The 19,837-nt window shown below is 36.7% G+C and overlaps 3 protein-coding genes across 3 annotated transcripts in view; 1 reads left to right on the top strand and 2 right to left on the bottom strand.

Annotated features, from left to right (window-relative positions):
- LOC137192248 (interferon-induced protein 44-like) overlaps positions 1 to 19,837 on the bottom strand; it is a 41,638-nt gene that overhangs the window by 17,652 nt on the left and 4,149 nt on the right. The gene's annotated exons all lie outside the window — the stretch shown is intronic.
- On the top strand, positions 429 to 3,722 carry LOC137192175 (interferon-induced protein 44-like). Its single transcript, XM_067602686.1, has 5 exons — positions 429 to 644; positions 1,011 to 1,169; positions 1,586 to 1,754; positions 3,183 to 3,283; positions 3,363 to 3,722. Exons 1-5 carry the CDS (start codon positions 429 to 431, stop codon positions 3,522 to 3,524), a joined length of 807 nt encoding a protein of 268 aa, XP_067458787.1. The 3' UTR covers positions 3,525 to 3,722.
- Positions 11,240 to 18,033, bottom strand: LOC137192245 (interferon-induced protein 44-like). The gene is made up of 6 exons (XM_067602781.1): positions 18,009 to 18,033; positions 16,197 to 16,398; positions 15,396 to 15,548; positions 14,622 to 14,790; positions 11,740 to 11,840; positions 11,240 to 11,640 (listed from the first exon to the last, which is right to left on the bottom strand). Exons 3-6 carry the CDS (start codon positions 15,480 to 15,482, stop codon positions 11,479 to 11,481), a joined length of 519 nt encoding a protein of 172 aa, XP_067458882.1. The 5' UTR covers positions 15,483 to 15,548; positions 16,197 to 16,398; positions 18,009 to 18,033; the 3' UTR covers positions 11,240 to 11,478.

The raw sequence follows: 19,837 nt of genomic DNA on the forward strand, positions 1-19,837 counted from the left end.
CCATGTATAAACATGTGATGTAGATTTACTGCAGTAACAGTATTGTTGTGTATCTAATGTTCTTATGTTTCTTTTAACTTTGTAGTATTTGTGATTTCATGGACTAGATGACTTGTAGTTTCCCTTCAACCTCCTACATGTGTGTTTAATGTGATGAATCCTAATATTTTAAACTTTTCTTTCTTTAATCATCACAAACACGTAAACTTCATCCTCCTTAGCATTTAAGTTCAACTCCATGTTTGTTTGATTTATTATTAATATTAATATTAATATTATGTAATAGTTTATATATTCAGTCATCATTATTATCAATTTCATTTTCAATATTGTCTCTAATAACAGAACATTTCTTTCCTAAATGTGCTGTGTGGAAATATGTCAGTTTGCTGATGATATTAATAAAATCAGTTAAAAACTGAAATCAAATGTATGTTTACAGAGACAATGAGAGGGATCTGCAGTATGTGCAGGAGTACCAACCTGAAAACGAGGAAGTCAAACACATCCGAGTTCTGCTGTACGGGCCGGTCGGATCCGGAAAGTCCAGCTTCATCAACTCTGTCAGCAACATCCTGCGAGGCAGAATGAGCATTCCTGCTGGAGCCAGTGCTACCACCTCTGACAGGAGTTTCACCACAAAGGTAAAAACACTTGATCTGTGTCAAAAATGAAGCTTGTTAAAAGAACATCACTTGTTATTTGCTGTTTGGTTAATTTGTAATTCTTGGAGCAGATATCACAGTGATTCATAGGACAGTTTATGCAGGTGGTTTCACAGGCTGGAAATACTGCTGTAGGTTTATGTTCTGATCATCAATTTGAATTATTTACAATTTGTTTCACACAAATGGGAACAAACCTCATCACTTTACTCACTGAATTCATTCCAAACTGATCCAGAATCTGATTTAAACAGCTGAGAGTCGAATCTTAAGCCTCATTCACAGAGATGTATCCAGGGTTTTTATACAAAGTCAAAGATGCATGTTTCTCTGTTTGTGTTTCAGTATGAAACTCATGAAATCAGGAAAGGAAGAGGAAACCCAAAGACCTTCTACCCGATCGTCTTCAATGACATCATGGGTCTGGAGGAGGGGAAGAAGTGTGGTGTTCATCCTGAAGACATCAAACTGGCCATGAAGGGACGTGTGATGGAGGGTTACAAGGTACAACTGTCACATTATCATATCATATATTATGTCTGATCAGGGGTCTCCTTTATATTCAGCAGCTCCACCCAAACACAACACTGGACCGTCACATCATCACATTTCATGAGGAACTTGTTTCTGTTGTCAGAAAGCCTGTCTGCTCCTCTGATGATGCTGCATTAACTTATAAAAATGGCTCCATGTCTGGTTCCTCATTGAACCCTCTTGAGATTAAAGTGCCCGTCCTACAAATCCACAACACCTCCCTCTTCAGGATCAGCTGCTCCTTAAGGGTCAGGGTTAGCCATCCCCCAGTTCCTCATAACAGCCTTCTTACTGGTTATTAACTGTATTTAAATATAAATATAAATATCTGCAGCTTATCATGTGTGTCATTGTGTCATTCATTTTGGTTCTACATTGTTTTCCAGTTCAACCCAGTATCTGCACTGTCAGAGAGCGATCCAGGATACAACCCGTCCCCCTCTCCAGACGATCAAGTCCACGTTCTGGTTTGCATCCTCTCTGCTAACACATCAGAGATTAAAGAGTCAGTTCTAGAGAAGATGAGGGGCGTCAGAGAGGCAGCCAGAGACCTGGGTGAGAACAGAGTTTACTGAAAGTGTGCATCCACTGATCCCGTTTTATTCAGGTTAACTTGATCTGAACTCCTGGTCTCCAACATTAAAACACATCGTTCAACTTTCAACGATGACTTTATTTTCCTGGAGGGGAGATGAGTCTTGCAGCCAGTAAACACAGAACCAACAGACAATCGTACATTAAATACATGAAACATGTATATCAAGTACATCAACCTAGAGTTTCACCTTCTAATAGTTACATGGAAAACTTTTCAAGAGAAGAGTCATCACAAATATTTAAGTTTGATTTCCTGAGAGATAAAAGAATTAGAGACTAAACAGACACCTGCTGCAGGTCCATGTTTCTTCATATTATTACATATTATTATTAGTCCAAGACTCATCTATGAATAAGTCGTCTCAGTTTGATACAGTCCATGATACAACGGTCAGGACTAAATATATATTGAAATAATGTGCAGACTTGTATCAGATTAAAGCTTTAAATACACTGAAAAAAGTGTTTACAGCCTTATGTTTGTATTTTTAAAACTCAAAAAAATTAACAAAAATGATTTTAGACAATGGCTAACATGTTATAATTTATTAAGTCCATAAAGGCCTTTATGAACAAGATTTTAAAGATAAAACATTTTACTGTGATCAGAGGTTAAAACTGAGACATTTTAGTTTGTAGAAAACAGAAACTTTCTCCTCCTGTAAACAGATTGTTCAGCTGTTACTTTAAATTGACTTTGTTGTTTAATACAGTGATAACACACTGAGCCAATCAACCCTCTGATCCGTGAATACACTGAACATGTTTTATTCACAGTAACAAAACTTTATTTATATCTCATGTAGAGAAAGTGCTGATGTGGGATTTTCATACAGGATCTCATTTATGTGTGTGGATGAACAATTATTTTAAAAAATGAATTATTCATATTTTCATTGATTTATAGGCACATAAATACTTTCAATGATAAAGGCACAATAATGATATAAAATCACTTTACATGTAAACAGACTGAATTACAGTTTAATTTCTTACACATTTCTGCTGGATTTGTGTGTATGAATAATGAAACTAGATTTTTTACAACTTTAAACTGTTTTATAAAAATATTTTCAGTGATTATCACTAAAATGTGCACATTCATCAGCATCTGTATCATTTTTCTCATCATTTGGGTTTCTGTCACTTTTATAATTTGTTAATTGACAAAATAATAAGTGAGACATATGACTGAGTTTGAGCTGAAAGAAAGAGACCATGTATGTGGAGGTTTAAAAGGTAAAAAAGACAAACATGAATGCAGAGAAAGTAAAAATGAAGCTAAATGAAGCTGGACTGCAGAGGGTTAAAACCAGGTTTCAGTTAGCCTGATCATGTTAGCTTTGAGTCGAGTTTAAAGAGCTGAGTGTGTTTCTGTATCTGCAGGGATTCCTCAGATGATGATGATCACAAAGATCGATGAGGCCTGTGCTGAAACTGACAAGAATCTGAGGAAAGTTTATAAGAGCAAATACCTGAAGAAAAAGGTGAGTTTGTACAGAAATGTAACCTAAAGCTTTGCAGTCAAAAACTTCACATTATTAATGTTGTTTCTTTAACATGTAGATGAACGATTTGAGCTCAGCAGTCGGCATCCCGATGAACTGCATCTTTCCTGTGAAGAACTACAGAGATGAAATCGACCTCAACGATGATATGGACACTCTGATCCTCAGCGCTCTGAGACGCATCATCGACTTTGGAGACGACTTCATCAACAAAATGTAAAAATTATAAACAGAAATGAGCAATAACACTTTATTTACTGGTTTTACTTTTTGCTAATTATCTTTTATTGTCCATGTCTGTAGTTTAAGGAGATAAGGAGTCTGTTACTGTCTCTATGTGCCACTTATAGAAACAGAGGTTGTGTCTGAATTTTCTTGTAGTCAGCTGAAAGGAAAACAACAGTTTATTATAATTAGTTTATTTTCACAGATCAGGTCATTGATTCAATCAGGTCAGAGCAGGAATTTCTGTGGTCACATAAATATGAAGGCGTAGCAGTGGAGTCTTTCTCTTTTCTTTTAATTTAAAAATGTATTCTCATTTATTTAGTTTAACAAACAATGCACTAATATCATTACAGTATTAATCAGTCCTTATGAACCCAGCTCCATCTGGCTCAGCGTAGAGAGCTGAAGTCATGACATCACTTCCTGTTCAGCCTCTGTAACTCACTGAAATCTCTCATTCAGCATCTCTTTCTGAGAAAATGAAGCAACTTGATTTAAAGGAAATAATCTATCCAACCTGCCCTTTCTAGGTAAAATCCTGGAAAGGGCAGTGTTGATACAGCTAGAGGCTTTCTTACATAACAATGATATTTATGAAAAATTTCAGTCTGGTTTCAGAGGTAAACATAGCACCGAGACTGCTCTCACTAAAGTCATAAATGATCTTAGAATGAGCGCAGATAAAAAGAACGTTTCTGTTCTTGTTCTCCTCCTCCTCATACTTCTGAACAGACTCGAAAGCTGGATCGGTCTCTCAGGAACCACGCTGAGCTGTTTTACGTACCTCACAGACAGAAACTACTTTGTTAGTCTTGGTGACTATGTTTCTGAGAAGCAAAGCATTCTCTATGGTGTTCCTCAGGGCTCGATCCTTGGTCCCTTGTTATTTTCTCTTTACATCTGTGGTGTATTTTCATTAAAAGTCATTGGTGTGCTTAAAGACAATATTAAGCTATGCAGATTGATTTTATAAGTTTATAAGCAATAAGGGCTAGTGTGATACAATTTGTATTGGTGTAGTTATAATCTCATGAACCATAGTTAATCACAATGTACGTATAGAGGCACGGTAGAAGAATCATAATCATACACTGGAGAAATTTCAGTGTGTTTGTATTACATGTCACTTTGCTTGGGTCTGCATTTAAGTCTTCACCTTTTAAAAAAATACTCTCTGGAGGAGATCAAGAAATAAGGGTATAAAATGACTAGAATAACTTATAAAAAAATAAAAGGCCAGAAGACAACTTGGCAATAATGGTGTAAAATGATTCCCAATACTTATATAAAAATTGGATATAATCAGGTAGAATTGAATATGCCAGTACATATCCTCAAACAGCTCAAAACCTGTTTTGAAGAGTTTTGACCAACAACGAGTGACGGAGATAAAAGTAACATAATAATTGGTCAAAAATTAGGGAGGGTGGATGATAAGGTGTGACCTAAGCCGACCCAAGGGAATAAAAACAATGCCCCAAAGAAAAAACCTTTGGAGCGATTTGGTTCGTTGTAAAAGTGCTGATTGCTCCCCTTTTTTGCCGGCATTAAAGAACACTTTGCTGCTTGGACCTCTGACTCCCTTTTTATTTTCAAAGGAGAGTTTTTTGCTCTGGTACATTTTTCTGCAACAATTTGATACAACACATCCACTTGGTGAAATTATTCGTAACCACAGGATTCATTTTCACTGCTATGCTGACGACACCCAGCTGTATTTATCTGTAGCACCTGATAATAAGGATGCCCTACACCCTCTACTAAACTGCTTCTCCAGTATTGTGCAGTGGATGAATGGCAACTTTCTCAAATTAAATGAAGACAAAAGTGAAGTCCTTATCATTGGCATGGATGCTCAACAAAGAGATGAAATAATAAATAGACTTGGAAATCTGGCCCTACAGGTAAAACCAATAGTGAAAAACCTGGGTGTCATTCTTGATCCTGACCTCAATTTAGACAATCATATCAGCAATGTTACTAAAACAGCCTTTTATCACCTGAGAAACATTGCAAGAGTCAGACCCTACCTCTCCCTGGAGGATGCAATAAAACTGACTCATGCCTTTGTACTCTCACGGTTAGATTATTGCAACGCACTGTATACTGGTTTGCCAAAAAAAACTATTGATAGACTGCAACTCATCCAAAACTCTGCAGCAAGAATTCTGACAAAAACCAGTAAAAGAGTTCACATTACTCCTGTGTTAGCATCTTTGCTCTGGCTCCCAGTAGCATTGAGGATAGATTTTAAATTTTTTTTACTTGTTTTTAAAGCTCTGAATGGGCTAGCACCTTCATACCTGTCAGATTGGAGTATGTTCCAAATCGCTCCCTCAGATCGCATGGTGCTGATCTGCTGAAGGTGCCACTGACGAACAGCAAGAGGTACGGCGACGCTGCCTTCAGTTGTTATGCACCGAGGATTTGGAACATGCTCCCTCCTCATATCAGACAGGCCACCTCGGTTGACAGTTTTAAGAGGCAACTCAAAACCTACTTCAATGACCTCGCCTTTAATCGATTTTGTTTTACCCCGATGATTTTATCCCTTCTCTAGAATTTGTCTTTTACTCCTTTACTATGTTTTAACTGATATTTATCCTGTTTAATATGTATGTGTGTATATGTATGTATATGTTTATGTATGTATGCATATATATACGCATGCATATGTATATGTATATATATATATACATGTATGTGTGTGTGTGTATCTATGTGCTTGTGCATGTGTATATATCTGTATCTATGTTTTACATTTCTTTTGTGAAGCACTTTGAGCTGCATTTTATGTCATGAAAGGTGCTCTATAAATAAAGCATGATGATACATGATGTGCTGTCACTGTGTTATGGGTGTATAAATAGGTAGAGGTCTGGCTGAAATGAGGTGATGAGTAAAGTTTTAGTTCAGTAGTCAGCGCAGTCGTCTATGATCTGGGAGACTCCAGTTCAAGACCCGATGTTGGAACCTCCTTCATAAGGTAGTTTATTCATGAACACTTATTGTAACACTTTAATTTTCTAAAATTAAAAGTGTCATAAAAACAAAAACAGGATTTTTAAGCCTCTTTCTACTTTTATTCGAATACAAATACAAATACTGGGATCTCTGCACATCCCTACTAATAATAACACTAATAATAACACTAATAATAACACTAACAATACAAGTAAATGTCCTGCATCCAAATTTATTTCAAAGTACAGAAGTATCAGCAAATGTACAAGTACTCATGATGTAAATGTCTCCTCTCCGAGGGTTTGTGGTGTATTATTACAGTATTTGTTATATTACTGGATTAATATGACTGATGTATTAACATGTAAGGAGCATTTTCGGTGATGTAGCTAATATTCATTATTGTTGTTATGTGAATGGAACTCAAGTGCTGGATGGGTTAGGGTTAGAACGTCCTCCTGCTAAATAAAAAACAATCCTCTTAAGTCCATCTCCTCCCTACAGAAGAGTCTCTGTTGCTCAACTTTTAACAACATTGAAGAGACCAGATCACACCAGTCTTCTCTTCACCGGTCATCAGTCACTGTTAGAGCTTCATTTTAAGATTTTATTGATCACATTTAAAGCACTTCATGGTTAAGCTTCCCGTTATGTTGCTGCTGCTCCTCTATGAATCAGATCCAGTAATCACCATGTTTTCCTGTGTAATAGCTTGTGATTTTACTGTACATCATGACGATCCATACAGTAACCTCTGTAGTAATAATTATATATATAAGTAGAATTTTAAAATGTGGTTTAGTTTTTGTATGTTGTATTTCTTTATATCAAAATCATTTTTAAAGTTTAAATCCATTTGATCTGACTGTTTTTTACCTGCAAAAATAACTGCTGACAGTTTGGGAAGGAAATAGTTGCTTATTTTAATCTTTTTATTGCAAGATACATGTGATCCTGGTAGTGACATTTTTTTTTTTAAATACTTTTGTATAAAACATGTAAAACTGGCAAAGACTGAGAATCTAACTATGGATGATACATCTGTTGAGGAACTGACTGGCCTGTTGCTAGCTATCCTTACTGTACGTCCAAGTAATATCAAAGTTATTATCCACACTGGGTCTTTTGACATTCTGTGAAAGAAAACAGGCTCTGAAATCCTGACAAAAGATTTTTCCCTACTACTGGAAAAACTGAGCGACTATAAATCACAAGATATACTAATTTCTGGACCAATCCTGACCTGGAAGAAAGGAATTGATTCTTTTAGCAGACTCGCTGGCCTGAATACATGGCTGACATCGGTGTGCATCACCCATGGGATAAACTTAAAAATAGACAATTTCAATATTTCATGGAACTAAAGAGGCTGCTTTAAACCTGATGGGATTCATCCAAACATCACTGGGTCCAGACTATAGGCTCCCCCGTCACCTGACCCTCTGCTTCAAATCACTGAAGGCATCCAAAAGATGGACCCAACGACCCCCCTCCCCCCTGCAACACAGGAGTTAGTTATAACTACCAGGCTGAAGCTCAGTCAAACTGATGAACTATTGAACATAAGAACCACAGTCATCACCGCTCAGGTGTCCACCAGAGATGAGACAGAGCCCATGCTGCTTCATTAAACATACTGGTGATCTTAAACAGCTGGTGGCGTGTTCAAACACATCATAGCAATCACAGACCACCTGGTACCTGTCTAATCCATCTGTTAATCCTGAACAGAGACCTGAACATTCATATTAATAAATAGAATGACTCCAAAGCTGTGGAGCTTGTAAATTTACTGGACAGTTTTGAACTCACCCAACATGTAAATGAAGCCCCTCATCACCATGGTAACACTCTAGATTCAGTAATAACAAAAGGGTTAAACATTGATAATGTCTCAGTATTTGAATTATCATTTCTGATCATCACTGTGTGTTTTATGATGCCAACATAACCCTGACAAAGACTAAAAGGGACATTTTGGTTTAAAACAGACTCCTAGACAACAAGGCTGAAACTGTCCTCTAATATGATGAGATCATTTGAGCCATACAGCTGTGACAATTACAGCTGTTGAAAATTTCAACAACGCATTGTCATCTGCTTTAAATACTGTTGCTTCATTAAAAGATAAAAGAAGTGGACTGACAGAATCTCCTCATGGTTAAACAATAAGAGTGTTAAAGAGATCAAGTGAATCTGTCAGACAGCTGAAAGAAAATGAAAACTAGACTCACAGTTCACTGTGATATATACAAAGAAGCCATGACTGTCTGTAACAAAGCAGTATGTCTGGCAAGAAAGGATTACTTTCCAAGATTATTACAGAGAACGCTGGAACTCTAGAATATTATTCTCCACTACTGACCAGCTACTCAGCTCTGCACTGGCTTCCTGTAGCATTTAGAATTGACTTTAAGGTCGTCCTCCTTACATACAAAGCCCTTAATGGACTAGGACCAAACTGCATCGCTAACTCTCTTATTAACTATTTGCCTTCAAGAACACTGAGATCATCTGCTGCTGGTTTATCGGAGATTCCAGCAACAGCTGAAAGAAAATCGGGAATGCAGCCTTTGTCAATTATGCCCCAAAACTATGGAAACACGACTGATAGATATCAGCTATATATCTTTAAAAGAAAACTAAAAACTTATCTCTTCACTTTAGACTTTAACTAGATTTTCTCTCAGTCTGCTTCACACTGATGCTCTACTGCACTTCTTTTAAAATGTTCAATTTTACTTGATTTTTTACATTTTATGTCTTCTATGTTTTAACTTTGTTTTTATTATATCTTATTATAATGTATTCTATTGACACTTTATTTGATCTTTTATCAAAATGTTTCATTTTCCCTCTTATGTCCACTTACATGTTTTTATGTTCATTTTATGAAGCAGTTTGAGCTTGATTTTTTTGTATGAAAGGTGCTATACAAATAAAGTTATTATTATTATTATTATTATTATTATTATTATTATTATTATTATTATTATTATTTTACACATTGTAAATGGTAAATGGTAAATGGACTGTACTTGTATAGCGCCTTTCTAGTCTTCCAACCACTCAAAGCGCTTTTTACACTACGAATCACATTCACCCATTCACACACATTCATACGCTGAATGGGTACAGGGGCTACCATGCAAGGTCCCAACCTGCCCATCAGAGGAAGCTAAGCATTCACACACATTCATACACTGATGGCACAGCCATCAGGAGCAATTTTTGGGGTTAAGTATCTTGCCCAAGGATACATCGGCATGTGGACTGGAGGAGCCGGGAATCGAACCGCCGATCTTCCGATTAGTGGACGACCCGCTCTACCTCCTGAGCCTGTTGTTTGCTGTTTAGTGCAGGTTAACGACTGTTCACGGGAATTTGTAGACAGCACAGACAAACTGCCAGGTACTGATGTGGAGTTTCAATCCTGGCAGTTTCACAGTCCTGAGAAGCTTGGCAGGTGACCCCCCAGCCCCCAGGACTGGACAGGACTGTGTGCCACTGCTAAAAGCAATGATCAATAATGTTATAAGAAAAGATACACAAGACAGTACAATTTATTTTATTTCTTTGAAGGTCAGTAACTTGTTTTACAAATCAGTACATACATACATGAAGGGATCGTTATATTCTGTTTCCTGGACTGAGACACAAACCTGAGAACTGAAAACTCACCTCTTCAGTCTCACCTGTCTATAAACTCTTCCACTGGTTGTTTTTATCAACATTTATATTGTTCAAAATCCTTTTTACACTTTTGTTCACACATACAGGGGTTGAGGTCTCCCCTCAACACTATATAGAATTCATATGATGGAACTGACATTTGTACGGAAACCAGCACATACAGGAATCAAAGGAAATGAAATAGCTGACAGATGAACAAAGGAAGAACATTTGGAGAACGTTTTGGTCATTCAGGATTAAACAGAACGTTATTTAAAATAGGAAAATATAATACAGGAAGGTGGGAATTTTGTGATTGAGAAGAAACTTAAGAGCATGTTATGCTTTAATGTCCAAAATATGATGCTGAGAGAAGATCAAAGAAATAAAGTTAAGCTTTGATTTATGTGATCTATTATGAAGAAAGGTGTTTTCAAACTTGATAGAAAGAATAAGAATATAACTTTATTTTCTTAATTTTACTTTTTTTATGTATTATTAGAATTAGTGAATGTATAGATTCCTGATCCACACTCCACTCCAGTTGATGGTGGTAATGCACCAAAATGTTGTTTAGTTGCCAAACAACATTTTGAAATGAAGAAGAAGAAGACAAAGAAGAAGAAGAACAAGAAGTTCCTTTTTTGCACCAAAAATCAGCAAATGAGACTTCAAGGTGAAATCTGTAAGTACTTTAACTGATTTTCACCAGTTTTCTCCACATATAATATATTTAGTCATTAAAATGCAGTTGAAACTGTGTTTTATCTGCATTTCTATCCAGCTAAATGTTGAAGTGTAGCTTTAATACTGGAACAATAATGTCTGATATGTTTTTTCCACAAAACCAATAAAGAAAATCACATCACATTTGTGTGAATTGAATATTGGACCAGGATTGGCTTCCAAACTAGTTGTGATGTCACAAATCCTGCTCATAGGACCACATCTGAATATCTGATTTTAAATGATTTCAGAGAAACTTTCAGCAGAAGAATGAAAAACAAACTCTGCACATGATTCTACAAAGAGAAGAGAACAAACATCCAACTGAAGGAACAAGAAGAAAAATGTTTTTGAGTGGAGCGACTTTATGAAAGGGAAGGAAAGGCAAACAAATCAACTACACATTAGGATAATAAAAAGCAAATAAGCACAGACTAATACCTCCTTATTGATGATCTCAACATGAATGTGTATTAATACAATAATACTAAACCATTCTCCATCATACTGGTATTAAGCTGATCATCATTAATGATAATCAATGATAATGGTATGATGACCATGTATCTCAGCAGAAAGTAGGTTTACATTTTGTTAATGAAGTCATCTCCAAAGTCAATCATCAGTCTCAGTGCGTTCAGCATCAGTGTGTTAACATCCTCATCCAGGTAGATTTCTGAGCTGTAGTTCTTCACAGCAAAGATGCAGTTGAGTGGAATACCCAGCCTAGCGCTGAAGTCTGTGATCTAAGTTTTAAAGAAACAATAATTCATCTACAGTGAGCTCACATTATAAAAATAATGAACTTACTTTACATTTCTGTAACAAAACTGACAGAAACTCACCTTTTTCTTCAGGTGTTTGCTCTTGTAGACATTCTTTAGATCCTTTTCAGTTTCATCACAGGCTTCATCAACTTTGGTGACAATCGCCACTTGAGGAATCCCTGCCGACAGAGAGATGCATTTAGTAACCTGACTTCAGTTAACTTTCACAGTTCATTCAGGTTTAAAAAACATTAGAACTGCATGTTAAACACTGTAAACCACAAACCTAAGAAATGCAGACTAAACCACTTCATATTAAGAAGACAGATAAATACAGATTAAAGCTGTGGTGTTCACAAACCAGCACAAAATATATAAAATACTGAAGAAACAACAGTTTACCAATACCAACAAAAAGACACAAACAAAAATTAGCTGTAACTTATTGTTCCACAATGTAAACTTTCTGGAATAAATATTCATTTTGGCATTAATATTTTATTTTAGCTTAATCTACTGGAGAACTATATTAATTTAATTCTATTTTATAATTTCTGCATATTCTATATTACTATGTGCTGAAAATGAATGTATAGGAGAGCAAGACTGAGGAGGATATTTACTAAGCACTAAGGGTCCTATCTTATTTTAAGACAGACGCAGTTGTCATTTTCCCGTCCAGCGCCCACGTTGTTAAAATAGCAACGGCACTTGTGCCCATCAGTGCGTCCATCAGTGCGCCCATCAGTGCGCCCATGGGGGTGTTGGTCTAAATGTAAGGTGTGGTCAGGCGCATTGTTGGCGCGTTGCTATCTTGAGGCAGCAGAGAGCGATTGCGCTATTGACCAACAAATACCTGGTCTAAAGTCAATGGTGCAGTGTTTCACTGTTATTTTAAGGAGCGTTATCAGGACAGTAATATGCACCTACACAGGCGGCTGCACCACTTACACTCTGCTTGTTACACACACAGGACACGCAGCAGCGCACAAACATGCACAAGGTAACAAATAAAAGGATTACAATGTGAAAGATTATTATTGTGTATATTAATATATTTTTAAAAATACATGTCATAATGCTCAGTCATAATATTTATCAGAATTAACTAATCGCAGTAATGATGGATTAAATTGTTGAATTATTTGACCAAATCGTGTAATCATGTAGTTATTTAAACAGACGGACAACAACGGATCAGACACAGATCGACTTTCCTGCTGCATCAGTACATGATGACATGAGGAAATAAATGAGGTGAAAACAATGATTAAACTAACGAAGGAAATAAATCTGCACAGCTTCTAGCTGCTGCCAGCAGCAGGATCAGCACCTTGGAGAGCTCATCAAGTCCTGATAACTGTGTTGATGATTCTTTACATGATTAAAATTAATTCTTTAATTTTTGAACAATATTTAACAAATATTCTTTAACATTTTTGAGGTTACAGTGATCAAGTTTCTATACTTTCAACAATTAAAACCTGCTGATTTGATACTCCCTGACTGAACAAAATGATTTTAAAGAAACCAAAGCTGTAGTTAAAATAATAAACCTTTTCAAAAACCAAACGAAGACAAATTTGCAACAAATGAATGAACAGGATCTTAAACTGGTGGTCTGGGACCACGGGAGGGTCCAGGAGCAGCAGTGTGCTCGCTATGGATCGCGCACTTTCCCTTTGTGCACGAGCAGATCCGTTTCCTCTGCAGAGAAGCGCTCCTTCTTGCTACTCGGCAAATGCGCCGTTATAATAGCAATCCGCCAAGGTGCAAGCACACCTGGCTCTTAAAGAGAATGGGAGATGACACTGTGATTGGTTTATTGCATGTTACGCTGAAAACACACCCATGATTAATTAGGAGACTATGGACAACCCCTTTGAACCGTGCGCCTGGCGCAGCGACCATTTTTCCACCGTTAAAATAGCAAAAGTGGATTTGGACACAAACTAAGTGCATTTGCGCCATGCGCTTCAGACCGTGCGCTTTAGATCGTTAAAATAGGGCCCATAATCACAAACATTTGTGTTGTCACAATGTTTTAACGTAGCAGGATATTTAAAATAAGCTGCACGTCATCTGATTTGCATAAAGTGATGAGAATCAGACTCACCCGTATGTCTGGACAAGAATGGAGTGAAAAGTGATTTCTGCTGCTGAACTTTGAATGTTCAGCGGTGCCACTTTTCTTCCATTTAACTGACACAAAACCTCAGTATGGTCAGTAAATAAGGAGAATCACAGTTCAGCTGTTTAGCGCCTAAAAGAGGAGCTGAGAATCCTCAGTAAATATGTTCATAAGAGTCTAGAGCCCTGCGAGCTGCTCTGTGTGGCTGTAACTTAGGTACTGTACTGACATTCTTTTAGCTAAATGCTAACATGTTGATGTTTGGCAGGTATAATGCTCACCATGTTCACCATCTTAACGTTAGCATGCTAACATTTGATAATTAGCAGTTTGTATGCTTCGGACAAATTTAAATTTTGAGCGGATGATGTCACTGGGTGAAAAGTCAGAGGATCAGTGAAGAGATTAGATTCATCCTGAGAGGATCATGAATATCTGTACAATATTCATCCAATAGTTATTGAGATATTTCAGTCAGAAACTGGACTCTAACCAAATTTAAGGGATTAATATCAAATAATTAATTAGTTAAAATAATTAATTCATATCAGAAATGTTTATATACATATATTAAATTAGATATATTACATCATTATAAGATTGTTTTAAACGCTAATATTTCTATATTTACATCAGTGTCATAACTGCAGTATCAGCTGAGCTGCAGTCTGTACGTACTCAACATTCACATCATTATTAGTTCTGCATGAGTTCACTGATTGAAGCAGATTCATGAACACTCAGCTTTACTGTGAGCAGTGTACCTGAAACCTTATTAGAACAGATGTGTTTCATTGGCTGATACTCTTCTCTAAAGCACTGCTCTTACCCAAGTCACTGGCTGCTTCTCTGATTTCCTTCATCTTCTGCATAACAGGCTCCTTAATCTCTGATGCATTAGCAGAACAGACACAAACCAGAAGATGAACTTTGTCATCTGCAGACGGTGAGGAGATGTATCCAGGATCACCGTCTGACAATGGAGATGCAGGATTGAACTGTAAAATAATATAAAAGTCCATATAAACAATGATGCAACAATGTCAACAAAGTCTACAAAAAAGGTTCATATCTACTGAACAAATGGGAGAAGTATACAAATCTATTTTTAGTAGTAAAATTAACTAATAAATAGCTTTAAAAGATAAATAAAATTCAGTATTACAAGTATTCAGACTTTTATTAAAATTAGTGAAATATTTATTATAACAAGATATTTTTCATGTTATTCAGAGATATTTTATATTTTTTATATTTATTTTTACTAGATACTAAATACATGACATAAATCTTATTCAAACCATAATGACATATGGAAGTTTCTTGTTATTACTAACCAACTTATCATGTTATAACGAGAAGTTTGATTTAATGAGATACGTTCATTTTGTGAGATAACAAAGTGATATGTTGTTATTACAAGAAGATTTCTTGTAAAAACTGAATAATTTGGCATCTACTAATAATGAGAAAATATCTCAAAATAACATGAAAAGTTTCTTGTTATAACAAGAAACTGAGCAGATATTTCTTGTCATGGTGTCAGCACTATGCTGCCATACAAAACTAACGTGTTTGACTGAATCAAGTGTCACAGTTGTACCTTGTATCCCTCCTTCACGTGTCCCTTCAAGGCCAGTTTGATGTCTTCCACTCTGACTCCACATCCAGCTCCTACCTCCAGACCCATGATGTCATTGAATACAAAAGGGTAGAAGTTTCCTCTGCTTTCTTTCTGGATTCTGTGAGTCTCATACTGAAAGAAACATGGAAATGTGCAGGATTTATGACAATGGTGCCATCCTTTAACTAGTGTCTTTGTTTGTAATTTGCAGAGAATTGTGGGTTGGATCAGCATGAAACTCTCCTGGTTGAATCATCTGCCAAAGATTAACATCTACGTTAGAAAATATCTGGTTTGAAGTATTTGATACAGTAAAATACTGACATCAGCTGAGTAATTATTGGTATTGTCTTTGTATGGAAGGATAAAACAGTTAGAATATAAATGGCCTTACTGCTTTCATTGTTTTGTTCTATAAAGTCTACACTATTAGAACTGATCCCCTTTAAACTGAGTCTACAGCTCTGTTTTTAAATACTGTGGCAGACTGAGAAGCACATCCTGTATCCAAAACCAGCACGACACCTCCTGATGTAACGAGGCCTCGTCTGAGGTAGTCACATGATTTTTGGCAAATGAAGCATTGAAACATCTCACTGCAATACTTTTGCTTTGAAAAGTTGATCATGTGTGGAAGGTAACATCACTAATAGTAACACCAGACGGAGATGAGGCAAGTGTGTCAAATCTCAAGTGTCAGAAACATCAAATCAGAGTGAAAGGAGGTGAAGAAGAATTAGTAGAGGAAGAAAAAGACTTGTTCTGGACTAGTTTACGTACTTTCTTGGAGTGACTTCTGTCACTGACGGTTGCACTGGCTTCAGCTGTAACGCTCAGCCTGCCTCTCACGGCGCTGATGACAGAACTGATGAAGCTGGACTTTCCAGCACCGACTGGCCCGTAAAGCAAGATCCTGAGATGTTTGACGTTGGTGTTTTCAGGTTGATAATTCCTCACATACTGCAGATCTCTCTCTTTGTCTCTGTGTAAAAAATTGTTGAATTGGATTTTAGATTAAATGCATAAAACTTTCATATCAGTTTTTACAAGGTGGTGTCCAAAATCACTCCGTCATACATTCATTGACTACTCCCTATATAACAGTCACTCAGCAGTTCACTAAACAGTGAGCCGTAAATCGAGATTCTTCTCTAACTCTGGACACAAAGCCAATACATTTCCATCACTGGCGGGTCCTGGAGAAATAATATTTACTGAGCTTTGATAATTTTAGATTATTGTCAAATTAGTGCCTGGTTTATGGTTTGGCCCCTCCTCCACTACATGACTTTGTGTACACTTGCTCAGTAAATTCTATTAGATCCTTCAGATAGGAGATTGCACCCAGAACCCAGGTTTTCCTGTGAGATGAGAAAGCACAAAAAACTCCGGGGGAAAAGCAAAGTTAGTGACATGCATTAATGTTACATGAATGCATACAGATGGAGAGGAGGAGGAGGAGAGAGGAGCTCAGTGCATCATGGGAAGTCCCCCAGCAGTCTAGGCCTATAGCAGCATAACTAAGGGCTGATCCAAGGCGAGCCTGGTCGGCCCTAACTATAAGCTTTATCAAAAAGGGAAGTTTTAAGCCTACTCTTAAACATAGAGAGGGTGTCTGCACCCTGGACTGAATCTGAAAGATGGTTCCATAGAAGAGGAGCCTGATAGCTGAAGGCTCTGCCTCCCATTCTACTTTTAAAGACTGTAGGGACCACCAGTAAGTTGCATACTGGGAGCGCAGTGTTCTAGTGGGATAATATGGTATTATGAGCTCTTCAAGATATGATGGTGCCTGACCATTAAGGGCTTTGTAAGTTAGGAGAAGGATTTTAAATTCTATTCTAGATTTTACAGGAAGCCAATGTAGCGAATCACATTTGTGATGTGCTATTGTGTGTAGTTCTATATTTTGTGTCTTGTGTGTTCTTTTTTGTATAACTTTGTACATGTTCAACTTGTACATTGTCCCTTTTTAAATAAAATAAACAAATAAAAATAAATACATTTTAGATGAATGTTATGACTGATTGGGTGACTCAACAGTAATTATCACATCTATAAAATGCAGTGCATCACACTGTGGGACTATTAGAAGAAAGTAGTGTACATGCCACAGTTCAGACATACAAATAAAATGGTGGAGGGTAAATAAACAGTAGTGCACTATGCAGAAAATAAGGAGAGATTTCAGACACAGTGTAAGAGTCAACAGCTATGCTAGCAGTGAGGTTGTACTTAGCATTGTACCGTGTTCACAGTAACAATGGTTACATTATACTTATAGCTAATTATTTCAACTATTCATCCATTATTTTTAGTTAATTATTTCAACTGGTTATAAATAACTTTTAGCTAACATGCTAATTTCAGCAGGTATAATGTTTACTGTTAGATTAGCTTGTTAGCATTGTAGCATTTGCTCATTAGCAGTAAACACAGCTGAGGGTGATGGGATGCCATTAGTTTTGCAGGTATTTGGTCATAAGCCAAAATAAAATTCTGGCCTGACAAACAGATAAACTGTCAGACAGGTTGGTGTTGAGCAGCAGAGGCACAAATGAAGGCTACAGCATCAAATTTATATCTACTCACCACCAAGATATTTTTCTCCACGGATCTCTAAAAGCTGACAAGAAAATAACATAAAGGCATCAAACAGTAAATATAATTAGGATTTTGAAAGAGTAAATTCATCAGAATCATGCGTCAACATGTAAATAATAGTCAGAATTAATGTGTTGTGGATGTTGTAAAATAAATTTCATAACTTACTGGGAGAAGGTGGTGCTGTGAAAGTGAAGCAGAAGCAATACTTTAGATAATAGAAGAATAAAAATCATAAAAAGTTTGGAAAGATATCTGGTAAAAATGAATATTACAGAATTATGACAATGATGTTTGGTTAAACTGTAGCAAGAGTAGTAATAGTGATAGAAGTATTTATTTACTTGTTGTTTACTTGTTGTTCTTTAAATCAAACTAAACTGATATAGTTTTTAGCTTAACAGTGGAATTTAGTTACAGTAAACATACACTGTAAAAAGCCCTTCAGTGGCAATGTCCATGTGACTTAATTATAAAATGTATATTTTTGACAATAAATTGATTTTGTCTTCTTTTACATACAGAAAAGTAAAAAGTGTGACTGTTTAAGTAACTTATAATTTTCTGTCATAAATTTGATTTCCTGGTACTTTACAATAAACTGATTTCACAAAACTTAGTTTAAGGACTTACTGAATAAGTAAATCCTCAGGACCCGCCCAACTGTAACCGGTCTGAGCAAGTCTGAACTTGTTCTCCCACAAGGCTGCAAGAGTACCTGCCTGGCTTTTTCATCGACAAACTACACAACTTTTAAATAATCATTTTCTTGCTTAAAGTTAAATGTTTTCACCCGTGATTGTATTGCTCTATGTTATGCTTAAGTGTGCGTTTTCCTCCTTGCGATGCCATAAGGTGTTTCAAAATGCACACTAAGCTCGAACAGTTAACGTACCGTCAAAATGCTGATTTTTAGTCAAATATGGCTTCTACGTGTTGAATTTTACAACAAATGACATATCCTTTTTATTGATAAGTTTAAAATTAATTGACACCGCTGCCATGTCTGTAAGAAGGCGGAGTCAGTCCTATGAAAGGCTTTGTGTCTAATGCAACTGCTCAGCCCGCCATCACCTGAGTGCATCCCTGTGTAGTAACGTTTAGTTACCCGAGTGTGGTGCAGCCAGTCTGTCAGTCATAAGTGGCCTGTGTTGTGTGCTGGACTGTGTGCATCCTTAATATGTAAGTGCGAATGCACTAATTATGTCAGGCTCATTCTGTTTTTGTTTTAGATGTGAGCTAGCAAGTTAGCGATTAGAATGATAACGATTAGCCGCTAGTTACTTAGCTCCACTAGCTCTACTTATGGGTGTGATTTTGAGCTGCAATATGCTATTAATTGTAGTCTGTTACACACAGGGGTTAGGGGCTCAGATTCAGTGTAATTTTATGTGGGCTGACTGAACGGGCATTTTCCATGTGTAGATGGATAGAGTTAGCCACATGCGGCTAGTTAGCAGGAATCCTGGGATAGTTGAATGTGAAATGCTGTGAAGTACAGCTCACTCACTAACGTTATGCACCCCATGCAGTGGATTAATGATGAAAAGGAGTTTGTTACTTGTTTAACATTTTAGTTCAAAGATGTAGTAAGAAGACACTGTCACAAATTCCCTGATACTTAGGCCTAGTGGGGGTCAGTAGAGGCCAGTGGGTCATCTGTGATCTGCTACAGCCCTAATAGAAGGTGATGCTGTTCCGTTGCACCAATATATAGGAGCATTCTTTTTTAAAATTATTACGTAGTTAAGGCAGGAGGCGTGTGTTGTCAAGGCAGCCGCCTTAAATATAACGTGCTGCGGGAAACATTGTTATCC

This window comes from Thunnus thynnus, chromosome 11 (assembly GCF_963924715.1).
Source record: "Thunnus thynnus chromosome 11, fThuThy2.1, whole genome shotgun sequence".
NCBI classification, from domain to species: domain Eukaryota; kingdom Metazoa; phylum Chordata; class Actinopteri; order Scombriformes; family Scombridae; genus Thunnus; species Thunnus thynnus.